The sequence below is a fragment of the Diadema antillarum genome, unplaced genomic scaffold, assembly GCF_040938485.1.
Source record: "Diadema antillarum isolate AM-2024a unplaced genomic scaffold, OU_Dant_1.0 seq00000406_RagTag, whole genome shotgun sequence".
Lineage (NCBI taxonomy): Eukaryota > Metazoa > Echinodermata > Echinoidea > Diadematoida > Diadematidae > Diadema > Diadema antillarum.
In genome coordinates this window covers 1110143-1125159 of record NW_027271394.1, presented here as the reverse complement: position 1 = coordinate 1125159, position 15017 = coordinate 1110143, and the positions used below count along the sequence as shown (strand labels likewise).

At 38.9% G+C, this 15017-nt stretch overlaps 1 protein-coding gene across 1 annotated transcript in view; it reads right to left on the bottom strand.

The window, feature by feature from the left end:
- LOC139732225 (nuclear hormone receptor family member nhr-91-like) overlaps positions 1 to 15017 on the bottom strand; it is a 49345-nt gene that overhangs the window by 8646 nt on the left and 25682 nt on the right. Inside the window, exon 3 of the mRNA XM_071643102.1 lies at positions 1017 to 1069. Coding sequence (XP_071499203.1) covers positions 1017 to 1069 — 53 coding nt within the window. The remainder of the gene's footprint in view (positions 1 to 1016; positions 1070 to 15017) is intronic.

Here is a 15017-nt window from a genome sequence, read left to right as displayed (position 1 = left end):
CAGGGATGAACCAGCTTCGATGTTGCTTTGGTTATAGTGTATCACTGCACGCGAACACATTTGACTATCAAAATTGAATGTATTTGAACATCACCATCAAAACAATAAGAGAATATGTTGGTAAAACAGTGATATTGTATGCCCTGAAGGCTTGATAAATAATTTATGTTGTAATGCTTCTCATTCATGTTGTATACGCTCTAATGATTACTGCTGTTTATGCCAAACATCATGACAATACTGCAGGAACACTGCCATTTTTCCACAAAGAAGGAAGTCATAAAAATCCCACATGCTGGTTGGTATGCATGATCAGATACAATGCCCTAAACACATGTTCTTCTCTGACTGGTTGATGCTACAATTTTATTTTTATCATCAAAACAGTAAAATACAGTGGACTTTACATCAAGGGGAACTGACAATAATGATTTTATGCTAACAAACCAATGTGTGCTTGTCTTCACTTGCATTTTCAATCATTATATATTCAAATCTTGGAAACATTTGTGAATTTTAGGGTTTCTTGGAGATTGCCCGAAAAGGCTGAATATTAATCAGAAGCATGTTGCATGATGTAAAAATATCTGAATAGATGAATGAACTGGGTATGTGAATCTTTTCCTACTTGCTTACGGAGGCACATATGCATAAATCCACACAGAAACACATAAATATAACTAACAAAATAGTAAAGTCAGTATTCATGTGCTTGAAAACTATATGCACGCTGGCATAGTCGCACCAGAAAGAGAGAAGTGTAGCCACCAATCTACACCCAAGAAGCTTTTTGCACACTGCACTCTGTGGTACATGCAGTCACTATGTGCTTAATTTGCAGTCACCCTCTATGTGTCTCCCCCTGACAGACAAGAAATGTCTCTTACATCGTCTTCAAATGTTATTATGCAAATGAATCATGCAGACGAGAGAGGGCAAAACAGACTTTTCGATGAGCCTGGCAGCGTGGCGACACACTTTGCTGCAGCAGGGCGCTTGCTGCCCCCTCTACGTACCTTATAAGACAGTCCCGTGTTCCGTCCGCCCGGCATTCGATCTTCTCGAACAGCTGCAGAGGGAGATGAAAAGAGAAAAATGGTCAGTGAAGTAATGCATATATCTATGCATCATCATCATATGTATTCAGTGCATCTCTTGTTGGGCTAGTATATCTTTAAAATGGTGGGGGTGGATCCATGGCAAGGCACAAGAACGAATCTCTATGAGTACTGCTTCAATCTTGAATCCTCAATGCCTAACAATGAAACACAGCAATGGTTACATAATGAACTTGGGTCAAGACTCGAGTAGTAGTGAACAACAACAACAACAAAACATTGTTTGCTGATCATAACTCAACTGGTCAGGCTGTGATCAGATAAGCAGCCATAGTTGCAAAGCAACATCGATGATGTAGAAGTAATTCTCGGATGAAGAGGTCTTTATCTACGTTGTACTTGAGCCATACAGAAAACACACACCTCAGCAGTCTCAATACTGCTGTGCTATAGGCCTATAGTGTTGCTTTCAAACTCACATCTTGCTTCGTTTTGACTTTGCTTTTCCCTGGATTAATGATTCCAACTTGAGAAAAATTTTGGTCCATGGCAGATGTGAAATAATCAGTGGGAAATAGAGAAATCTTAAAAAAACAACAACCAAACACTAAATGATAGACATATTTACCCAATGACTCTATGATTGGAAAATCATCTATTTAAAGCTAATAGGCCCTATAGGGTTAGTGACAAGTGAGTAGGAAATCAACACTTAACTTCTGATATAGCTCAGAGGGATGCTACAGTAGCCTATATAGGGACAAACAGAGCTTCGAAATGCTGTTTCCCCCTTTCTTTCAAGAAATAGAAAACGATACAGAAATAGAGCAAATCCCAAGGATTTTGACACAAGTAATCCTTACACTATCTTGAGAAAAAAAAAATGAAATAAATTTCAAGTCCCTACGTACAATTGGGGTCTTAAATGGACTGTACAGTACTGGTTGAGGTGGGGATTCTTCATGTTTTGAACATTCTTCAATGAGATAATGAGAAACCTCTTATGAAATATGAAAGAGCATGTAATGCTAAGAAGGATTCAACGTTTATTTGATGAAAATCGGTTCTGAAATGGCTGAGATATCCAAAAACAAGGTGAAACAAAGAGATCCTAATTAAAAAGGGGCCTGTAGTCTTTTATTATTTTCACTTTTTTTGGATATCTCCGCCATTTGAAAACCAATTTTCATCAAATAAACGTTGAATCCTTCTTGAAATCACATGCTGTTTTATATTTCATAAGAGGTTTCTTATTATAGTTATCTCACTTGGAAGGTAAAAAACATGAATATCCACCACAACCAGTACTGTACAGTCCATTTAAGAGCCATTAAGACCTAGAGTAGTCTTATCAGGTCTTCACTTTCTGGTTATCATCTTTTTGATGCTCTGAAAAGGATAAACACTATCTGTGGAATCACTACAAGCTTGCTTAAATTGGGGGGGGGGGGGGAAGGAGAAGGGATACATAAAATTGTAGTGCATGAAAAAAAAGTGGAGATAAGGTTAGAGAGAGGCCTAAAGATTGCAAAAGGAATGCACAAAGAAAAGACAGACAAAAAATAGGCCACTACTAAAAAACAAAAGAGAGAGAGAGAGAGAAAAAAAAAAGCAGAGGCAAAGAGAGAGAGATAAAGAGATGGGGGGGGGGGGGGAGATGAGAAAGTAGCCAAGCAATAATATGACTGTCAGTCCGACTAGGGAACTGGGAGAGGATTCCCCCCCCCTCCCCACCTCACCCCACCCCACCATTGCACTGACGTCAAATGTGCCCTTCCTACTACTGACCACAGAGCGCAGTACCAAAGCCAAAGTGGAATTTGCTGGAGGGGATGACGGCTGGCCTTCATGAGGTAGGAACATTATGTAACATCCAGACGGACTCTTCCATTCCAGAGGGCAGGGGATAGGGAAAAAAAAGGTAACCCGGGGACACCACCAACCATCAAATATCAAAATTGTTGTTGTTTTTTTCTTTTCTTTTTAGCATTGCCCTGGAGTTGAATCAAATACGGTCATCTTGTTTGTGAAGCAGACCCAGAGAGCAGTAGTCTCATATTTTATGTAACAAAGTAGGAACACCTTAGCACACATCCAATTCATTCTGGAAAACAAAACTAACAATGAATGCAAAACTAATGCTCATTTAGACAAATCACTTCCTATTATTTCCCTCTTTTCAACCAAAGGTTCCTCTCCAGCAAGTGCAGTGTGCAGTTATGTACAGTCTCTATAATAAACCAGAGAGAGAAAAAAAAGAGCCATTCTTTTGGACCAAGTTTCGGTCAGAAAATGGGTTCTAATAACTGCAATGTTCAAAGTCTAAAGCTGAGATTAGTAGGCTTAGGCCTAAATTATAGGCAGCTCACAGCGTAGCTTTGGGCGAAGAATAAATAGAAGCTTCTCTTCCATAGAGAACTCTGGGATGTTCATGGGACATTACTGATGCCCTGCATTATCACACACACACACACATAAAAAAAAAATCTATTGAGTCAAAACCTGCAGATCAATATCTTCAATACATACTGATATCATTAAATTCTTGGGTTTTTTTTTTTGTGAGACACGAGCAACAACATCGTTTAATTGTGTGTGTGTGTGTGTGTCTGTGTGTGTGTGACACAACAACAACATGTGATGGAATTACATTCTTAGATCAAAGAGCTAGCTCTTTACTTACGTGTAGATCTTGCATATAGAAGTAGGCCTACTAGAACCATCCATCTTACCTCTCCCTCTTTTATCTGTCTCTCTCTCTCTGTCTCTCTCTCTCTATCTGAATCTATCTCTCCATCTATCTCTATCTATCTATCTATCTATCTATCTATCTATCTATCTATCTATATATATCTGTCAATTTATCAATGTCTCTCTATCTATCAATCTATCTATCTATCTATCTCGAATAGAAAATGTACTCTGAGGCGAAAGTTTGTTCCCAACATTTTGTCATTTTCACTACTAGGAATCATATTGTCCAGCAATCTACACTAGAATATAATCGTCTATACATCATTTGCAATGAACACATGCTCATACTTTCAAAAATGAGTTTCCAAAGGTAAAATACAGATTTAGCATGGTCAATACACTCTTTTTTTATATGATCACAAAGTCAGGGAGGGGGAAGGGAAAGTATGGGTTGGCTACCAATCCATTACCATGTCAATTATTCATGCAATGAAAGTTTTCTGTACTTTTCATTCTGTGGCAATTCAATGAAAAACAAGTCATGCTTCAGGTGAAGAGAGAAAGTAAACTCTTTGAACAGTTTGTGGGGACTAAAATTAGATACTGTGGTTTGCATAGACAAATATTGTTCAAGATTGTGGCACTACAGTGAGACAAACTGGCTCACGTATGTATTCCATCAAAGTATTCTTGATCTGAATATTTCAAGAATTTAATTTCAAGGACTTGGAGGATACTACCAAACAGATGACAACTTGTCACCATGGCAACGGCAAGAGGATGAAGTGAAAACATCATTCCTTGGAATTAAAAAGAATACATAGCTACATTGTATGGCTACATATTGTCAACTGAAGTCTTCTACAGTCTTCCTATCACTACATGAGGCTATCAATCAGAGTACTTTACTTAGAAAAAAATGCAGACACAAACTTAGGTTTCACTTTTTATAATCTTTTGGCAGAAGGCACAAAAACTTGAACATGCATGTAGGCCTATCTCAACAAGCATAGCAAGAATTGAAGCAACAACAATAACAAGAGCAAACAAAGAAGAGTTGGCATTTCCATTTGCTTAGTGATGTGTTGATGACACACCACAGAAGAGAAAGTTGGTGATGAAGTTTGGTCACAGATTCCTGAAGGAGACACGATGCTTGCTGCTTGGTTGATTGCTAGTTTGAATTATGGGCACAACTGGCTCTTCCAGATTGAAGCCAATTTACCTAACATGTCCATGCATTCATGGGAATACTACAGATGTTTCTTCACTAAAAATGAACACACTCTCTCTGATTGCTTTCATCAGAAATGATCAATTTTTCTCCTCACGAGGGAACCTGTGACAATTCTTTGCAAACAATGAGGGCATTACTCTTTTGGTTATTTTGTTCTTATATTTCATTTATTTACTTATCATTACTATTATTATTTTTTTTTCTTTTGCATCCTGAACTTATGAGAGAAGAATGGGGCAGAATACGAAATAATCACATGATCGTCCACACGAGACGCAAATACCTCAGGACTCCACGCAATTGGACACTCAAACTTTTTGGGAAGTGACAAGTGATGGATGGAAACCTGGATTAAGGAGTAAGTTCATTCCTTGGACACATCTTTCCGTGAATTTTTAGAACTTTTGTTTTTGTTTTCTCAATTATGCCAGTGGCATGGAAAATAACTTAAGATCTCTCTCCAAACTACGTAATGGAGCACAGGCCATTATAAATTCTTTCATTTGAAAAATCTGGCACAATATAGGATGGCCATAGCACTTGCATCCAAAGATTGTTGAAAAGGGTCTGCTTTCAGACAGAGGGCAGCTGCAAACGAACTTTCCCCCAAGAAAGGAATGGTTCTGTCTCTCTGTCGCTATTCAGGTTCCTATTTCACAAACTAGGTTTTCAGGATTCAGGGAGGTAGAATTTAAAAGAATTATAACGAGGATCACTACTTCAAACATGAAAGTGTTGTGGATGAAATACAATTAGGCCCTATGTAGTTCTAAATTTGACATCTGTTCAACTGAAGGTGTAACAACTGTATTTCAGGAAAGTGCTAATTGCTTTTTTTAAATGCAATTAGTGTAAGAATTATGAAGGTCTACCTGAGAGGAGGCATAAAAAATGTGAATGATAAACATGCCTGAAAATTGTGTGATAATGTTGATTTACCCCTACTATGGGGGAAAAAGAATCTTCACAGAAATTACATGAATGTAAACTGGTGTCAACTCCTTCACAAAGCTTAATTACTTTTTTTGGGTCTCCATGGCAACTGTGTACTGGACTGAGATTACAGCCCATAAGCCCTGGGGGAAATTAGCTTATCATTTTGTCATCATTACATTGGTTGGGATCTCTGAATTTCATTTCTTACCTCTTATATTTGTGAGGGCTGAGATTGAAAGGATGAAAGTTATTAAATTGGGGGAAAAAACACAGATATCTACATGCAACTGCCAATTTGAGGGAGAAAAAATAGCATTAATTTTTTTTTCATGTGTTGTCAATGTAAGAGTCCATCACAAACTTAGCAATCTAAAAGCTTCTGAAGAATCTGCAGCCCAAACAAATTCATATGAACAAGAAAAGACCTATAGAAGAAACATTTCTCTCTCCTCCGCCAAATGAAATAATCTCAATAAATTGTGTAGCATTTCTTCATAAAGACAGGATCAAACCTTGATATGTCAAAGAGTCCCACCTACACTTGTACAAATAAATTCCCTGAATCTTCACAAATGAAATGATTACAACCTTCTTTCACAGAAAAGAACAACGTGTTTAATAAACATGAAAGAGACAGAGAGAGAGAGAGAGAGAGAGAGAAGACAAAGAAAGAGAGGGAAGGCAAATTCCTGGAACGATAAAACTAATGCCAAAGTTATTCATGAGGTCAGTGTCAAGCGCTTCTTTACAAAAAAAAAAAAAAAAAGAATATCCAGGGAGGTGCCTCCCTGGAATATCTGTTCCTGCCAGTAAAGCCTCAAAAAATTCCATGAAAACCTCAACAAAAACCTTCCTATTCTCCTATTCAATTCTCTCTCTAACCCCCTCCCCCCCCCCCCCCCTCCCCATCATCCTCCACTCATCAAGGTTATACCAAGGAGGTACTAGTACCTCCTTGGTTATACATAGCTGTACTGCTCAGTTGTGACCAGGGAGGGTGGGGTGGGGTGGCTGAAGTGGTGGACCGTGACTAGTGTCCTTGGTGTGGGCCTGGCCAGTGACCTGAAGAACTGACCAGGCTGACTGACCATGCTTGCCACATCATCGTCTTGCAGTCTTGCAGTCAAGCAGACCGTATCTACATAAGTAGGGATACATCCGTTTGATTGAGATCTGTCCACTTCTTTCTTTTCTGAATTATCCTACAGTGGGGCAAGTATTGTCCAAAGAACTTTCCATGCCACACAGCATACACTGTGACACCATGTAACTCATACATTGGGATCAAAATCAGAACATTTAGATACTCCTACTTAAGTCAAAAAGTTGCAAATCACTGTGCGGAAGGCTCAAAACTACAACAGAAAAGGACTGCTGATTGTAAGGAGATTTCTATATCACATATGATGATGTCCTTCCTGTTCAACCATTCAGAATGTGTGTGTGTGTTTGTTTGTGTTTTTGTTTGGCTACATTTCATGTCATATTCCAAATGATCTTTAAACCACGCCATACCAAAAACTGCTGACCAATACAATCTACTCTGATTGTCACTGCTATCACATTTACATTGTCGGCTGTTCCATATCCATTGTTGCATAAATCTAACAATTTCATGGCTATCTGCAAGACCCTAACTGATAGACTGATTCTGTCCTTCACCTGTTTGCTACATATTACGTCTAATCGCATGCAGAGATTAAGACTTATGTTCTTCGCTTGGCGCCGATATCTTCAATAGTCGAGATAGGTCTGACAGATGGAAATGCCACAAGTCAAGAGTGATAACTGCGGATTGGTTTGCTCAGTTACCTTACTCCACTTCCTTGTGTCATTCTTCAGAACCTATTCCATTCCTGGAAAGATGACAAGCATATAGACAGGACAGTGACAGACAAATAGAAGGAATGACAGGAGACACACCAACAGACAGCCAGACAGACAGACAGACATTCAGTTTTAGGGACAGGCAGACTGTCAGCTAAAAGCACACACAGACACAGAAACAGAAACAAACCGGGGAGGTGAGCTGAACAAACACAGACATCCACTTGCCAGAGATGGCAAATGGTACAAGCACAGGGTCTGAATTAAAACTACAAGGTCCTTGCTGGTGAATATCCCTTCAAGTGGTCAGTCTGGACCAGTGAGGCCTTGGCTGACCGCCAGCAAGCTTCTGTGCAGCTGCTGTGGACCATGCCAAGGTCAGGCAGACAAGGAAGATGATTAAAGGGACACATAACTCTTGTCAATGTGGTTTCAGTTTGTCAAAGTGGTTTCAGTTTGTCAAAGGATACAGTGGATAGGCCTAAAACTCACAATGCTTTCAAGACCTAAAAAGGTTCACCTAATCCTCTTGAAAATGTCACAGCAGACACACTAAAAAAATGTCACAGCAGACACACTAAAAAAAAAAAGGCCCAGAAGAAAGGGATTGGTATATGTTCAGTGTAAAAAAGAAAAGTAATGCCTGACAGTATTTTGTTAAAGTGATCATACAATAGCTGCATTGAAAAAGAAAATTGGAGGGGAAAATATGACCTCAATAAAAAAATCATGTGGAAAGATTATAACACTAAACTGGAGACTATTCATTACTGAGAGTAAATCTTCCATAACTTGGCCATGATAAGTAGTAGGAAGTGTAACTTTGTTCTCCGGACATTGTTGGGGACCTTTGGCATGGTAAGGTCTGTTTAAACAGGAATGAAAGGTGCGTGGTGATGTATGGATATTTTATGTTGTGCTGTTAAAGACCAAAACTGCTTCTATTCTTCAAATCGGCCTCAACTCATTTCACAGGTACATCCTCATCACAGGTCAGAGAGCCTTGTGGAGAGCATGGCAGTTTCCCCGTCAGAGGCATTCTGGGAATTGGATGCGGCCCTATCGCTGGAAGTGACTCTCATACTTCCTGCTGCTAGTTGAGAAATAACTTGATCTTATCTCTTTTAAATTGTCCGGTTTCCCTGCTTGTTTTTTTTTATGTTCATTGTTTGCTTGATCGTTTCTTGCTGTCATTATTATTATTATTTTTTATTTCATTTTATTTTATTTCATTTTATTATATCATTTTATTTTATTTCATTTTATTATATCATTTTATTTTATTTTATCTTATTCTATTTTATTTCATTTATTCATTCATTCATTTATTTACATGTATTTATTGTTATTATTCTTATTATTATTATCATCATTTTTTTTTTTTTTGGGGGGGGGGGTTAGTGATTTGGGATGGGCAAAGGCTTTAATGACTTTTTGCATGAGAACAATGTCATATGATCTATGACATAAAAGCTAAAGGGTATATATAGGGGCCTAGATGTTGTGAAGTGAATATCGACTTACACTCGTCTATTTCACAACCTCTAAAATCCATGCCCATTCTCTCTTATAGATGTTTGATGTTTCATTCTATGCTATGCCATATTGTGATGTCATGCCATTTGAGAGATATCGTGAGTTTTAATCATCACAATGTGCAATTGGCTCCCACCTCCCTGGTTGTAGGTAGTGGGCAGCTACCACTATGAATGTAAGCAATTAGTTAAGACTACAAAGCCTACAAAGTTAAAGTTTGTGCACAGCCATTGGGAGAAATCTGTATAAAAAGAACTAATGGGACCACTTAGAATCCTCAGCTTTCTTCACACATTGGGCAATCTCAATTGTAACAACACTCAAAATTTCATGCTACATTTTGATAGAAAAATTGCACTTGCAAGGTGCTCAGAGTTTTGCGGTGACATTTTAGGCATATTTGGCATTTCGCACGACATCTTTAACTTTAGACTGCATAATTTTCCCAGTCACTCTTTCTTGGCATGATAGGTTTCTAACTCCCTGCATCAGACTGAGTCAATTTGTTCCATTCCCATTTTTTCTTGCACCATTTCCTTTCACACAACCTCTCAGTACCTGCATTTTTCTCAAATGGCAATACATCGTATATTGTGTGTTCCTCTCTACTGACTTTCATCTGAAAGTATGCCTGCCTCCATAAAAGCTTAAAAATTCAAGTAGGCCAGTGATCTTACTGAATTTTGGTGTTATGTGAATGTTGATATATGGCAATGGCAGTTTGAACTTGATCTACTTATTGTTCAACGTATGATGGGAAAGAATGGGAGCTTACTGAGGGATCATAAGACATACTATTGTCTCTTTCCCAATCCCCGTTGCTGCTACAAGTAAGAGAGGAATCAAGAAATTACAAAAATAGATAAAGAGTCTGTCATATACAGCGGTACGTCTCTCTTTACATTCTCAGACTGATTGTGTTAGAGTGTCTAGCCGAAAGGCTCTGGAAACAAACACTATACAGAGTTCTTATTCAACAATGACAGAAAGATTCCAAGCTTCCAAGGAAACACCCAATCTCAATCAGAACATTTTCTGGCGAAGCCCGCGCTGGCCCGCATCCTTATCACTGCGCGCTACAAAAAGTGCAAGGCTGCCGGGCGAGATAATTCCGCAACATTCAAAGTACACACCAGGACGGCTGATAACCAGTCCCTGATTGCAGCAGTTCGCTTATCTGATATCTCATTCGAATTTCAACTAAGGCCGATGATGAAGGAAGGGACGGAGAGATACATGATATTTGGGAGGTATCTTCTCGGGGGAAACATTTTCCTTGAAAAAGTACAGCACCAGAAAAGAAATGTCAAAAGTGCAGACATAAAGCGGGGATGGCCACTAACTCTTTCTGATGAGCAACTAGCCATTCTGCTTGGAATGCACATGATAGCATGGCACTTTGTATTCTCGAGAGCATCATTCTATTATCTGTCACGATATTACTAGCGTGGCACATACAAGATAGATGACTCCATTATCTACTAACATTAGCTTTTTTCAGCCAGGCACTGACCACAGAGTGCACATATGGGACTATCTGCTATAATAATGGAAGTGGCTGGAGTAATATGCAAGGCCCTTGTTTAACAGAAATATATATTGTAATTTTATATATACCATCAATAAAAGCACTTGCTGCCACCTAAATCCTACATGGGGGAAATTAGAACTTTTTCATGAATTTAATTCAGTAAAAGTCATTGCTATTCCATCAGTGTGCCACAAATCTTTCTTGGCTTACAAGTTTTCAGGAAGCAATTAGCCTACAGGCCTACACGATAAATTTCCAATTCCAGCAAGTTCTGTCAAAAGTTTACTGATTACTATGTAGGCCTAGAGTTCAAATTTACAGACATGGAATCACAAGTGGGTAGGAAAATTTAAAATCACAATAATGGATGTTTTAGTGCACACATGTGGCCTGATCAAGATAGCAATTACACATTATAAATTGAAATTTCTTGCTGTTCATTGCTTTCCTAACCAATCAACACGTCTAGTTTTATTCCAGTGAGCAGGCCATACGTGTAGCTCAGCCTGGCCGATGACATTACAAAGAATTTATTTTGCAGTCGGATGAATATGAACAGGAGGACTGGCGCCGGAGGCTAGCAAGTATGTGGCCTTGCCATGTAATCTCACTTTGGGGCATCCAATGTCCACCTATCTCTTTTGGCCATGTTATCGCATAATTAGCTGACCACTGGTCATTCCAACTGCCAGGCCATTGTGGCCAGACAGCCAAGGTTGTCAAGGAATGATCATGTGACCAGGCCTAATGTCCAGGGATCTTTGATGACGGCCAAGAATGTCATAAAAGGGAAGAGAGCTCAACTGGAAGGCCAACAGGGGCTTCCTCTGGACATCTGAGGAGGAGAAAGAGGAGGAGGAGGGGAGAAGGAGGAAGGGGGGGGGGTAGAAGCATCTACCCCTTAAACGATCAAAAAGCTCTAAACTTTCTCATTCCAACAGGTGTGGATTTGTTCTTTTCTTCTCGCCTCCCTGTTTCGAGTGAACTCCACACTGTGGTCTGGTTGATTTGTAACACATGAAAAGCACAATTAGGAAACATTGTTTAATCAATGCCCCACACTAATGAACACCTGTGCAGTTCAGTATGTGCAAGTTAACAGCCATACTTACATAGTATGCAGAAAACAACAACAACAACAAAACACTGTTTTACAAGAGCCTTTTGCTAAGAATAAGACGAGCGTATAATGAGATAATGATGTCATAGCTTACAAATCTTTATTCCACTGAAGATGTGAAATTCCTCACATTGCAATGGCAATCAGTCTATCAAGTCTGAGACCTAATCATCTCATCTCAGGATTGTCTTAATGGGAATACGTCACAGACTGGAATAAATCTCTAGTTTTAAAGTAGTTAAAATAGATGCAAAGACCAAAAACTCATCGGTTTTCTCTCACACATGATTGTTCTGATTACCTTACGAACCCACAAAATGAAGTTTTCTGATAAATTTCTTCAAGTGCTGAAATGTAACTTCAGGGAACATGAACAGATCTACTGCTGTATCATAAGATATAGGCACCTACCCACTGTTTCAAAACACACATTCAAACACTTTCAGGAATATGTAAATGATTTTCACAGTTTTGTAAAAACTGGCAAACACTTTTCATTCTTTTCTCTTGCTTTTTTTTTAACATTTTGAATCATTGGTTTGATACAAACCGTCCAGCCATCCCATACCGAAATATGTGTATTGCATTCACAAAGCTAGCAAAAAAGAAAAGAAAAGAAAAGAAAACTTAAAACTACATCAATCATAACAGCACTGGCAAGAGAAATGAGATCTATAAGTGACACAGGGTCCTCATTGGAGGATGGGCCTCATTTTAAACATCACCACAAATACTTGATGGATAAGCATGGAGCTTTGATTGTTTGGATAGTTATAATCATCAGGAAAATATATTTTATAGCTGTTGCACAGGCCAAGGTCTACCAGCAATAAGTCTGACAAAGAGCTGAAAAACATGCACAGACATAATTAAAGTAGCACCGCCTTACAATATCCCCCTAGACACCTACGCATAACACCCACATATCCAACACACACACACACATCCATACACACATACAGCAAAATCAAAACAACACAATCCTCACTCAAGTCAAGATTTTTTGGCTGACAGCAAAGATGACTTTTTTTTCATAGTTCATCACGTGTGTGTAAGGAGAGGGCAACTCCTTTAACCCTCACTCATTACAGACCCCCTTCCCCTCTGCCCACTGTCATTCATACGATTAAATGAGACTAAAATTGCAGACCATAAAATCACAATTGTATTGGTGGTCAAAAACCTCATTTTTTTTCTACGAAGGGAGATATGGACGGCTGCTTTTCTGAAATTCAAAAATAATGATGGCACCAATAAAACTGCTAGGAAAAACTGGGAAGAAAGGGAAATTTTTGATACTCATATAACACCTATATTATACTTTTCCTTCTCATTACTTGACCCCTCAAATTACAGGCCATAGAAGACTGGTTGGTATGATGTCAAATGGTGATTTTTCTTTTCCCCGATCAGTGCGATGAACAAAAGTTAGTGGCTCTGGAGACGATTGTGTCAAATCTGACCGCACAAGAACACAGGGTGGACATGGTTGCCTCCAGCAGTAATGTACCATGGTGAAGCATGGGTCATCCCGAAAAGAGTTTATGGGAAAATATTAAAGAGATGGCACATAAATCATAATGACGAGAAAAAAAAAAAACTATGAATGCAGACCTGTAAGCTCTATAGATTTATATCAACCACTGGAATGTCAGATAGATAGATAGATAGATAGATAGATAGATAGATAGATAGAGAGATAGACAGATAGAAAGATGGATGGATAGAGAGAGAAAAAAAAGTAAAAAAAGATTTGGAGGAAGAAAGCCTAGTGGGCGTTGTGGCATTAATCTTCCAATTTGGATGACCACTGAGTCTGGCCACTCTATTCACTATACTTCTAAAAGAACATTTCTAACTTCCTCATTATCTACTTTGGAGGATCAACAGCCCACATAGAATTCTGGCGCTATGATGGCCCATTGCAGAACAGGAAAGAAAGTCAAATAATGCCTTGTTCTGCTTACAAACACTGAGACATCAGAACTGAATAATACAATACTGAAAATTGAGTGACAGCGAATTAAACAGCTGAATATTTCCTGATAAGGTGCAGGCCATAAACTGTGAAATTTGCTGTATTAGAAATACATCATGTGTACAGAGAAGGAAATGAGTGGAGGGGCTATGGGTGTCCTTGCCCCCTTGGAGAAAAAAAGGGTCTAATGCCTTTCAAGGAGAGGGAAAGATATGATGAGGAGGAGGAACCCTGGATAAAGGACTGGAGGAGGAGGAGGAGAGAGTCTAGGCAAGGGGCGTGGCAGAAAAGGCGTGGCAGAGGGGTGCAGAAGAAGGCAAGTTTATATTTGACACATTCTCCTCTGTGTTATCATCATGAGCAGTGGGCAGAGGCTGTTACTTGTATCTCACACCATCATTAAAAGACTGGGCAGGTCAGTATAACAAATACCTGCCAAAATCCTCAAAGGAAAAAAAAAACTCTACATACACTGCACAAATGATGAACGTTTTTTGATGATATAAACAGTTTCACATCAGTTGTGGTCCCTGACCCGCAACCAAGCCATGTAGCTTTCAGCTGAAGGCTCTCTCTTTTTTTCTTTCTTTCTTTCTTTGAACAGAGAGCAAAGCTTCCCCTCTGGAGCTCATATAACATTTGTTTAGATCAGCTCAGAAAAGAAGAGAGCTGGAAAAAGGGGGAATGACAGACCAGGAACAAAAAATTTGAATACCATCTCAAGGACTAATGATGATTATTTCTATACCACTTGTGGCCATTGAGGCATAACCTTACAACTCTGGTCTCTAACGGATTTTGTCATTTCAGTTAATGTAATGACATTTTTATTACTTGTGCAGTCTGTTCTCTCCTACATTTTCACTTTATCAGAAATGTTTTTTTCAAACCCCCCAATAAAAATGAAAACATAGTCATGCTCTTGCAGACAGACTGAAATAATAACACAAAGTAAGAGATAGTCCATGAATATGAGTGTGTCATTGCAGCAATATTACTCTCGCATCAAGTTTTCCCTCTCCAATTTCTTTTCAATCCAGGCAGGCCTGTGAGAATTGGTCATCTGTCAGGTGTAATTAGCAGGACAACTGACCGCCTGT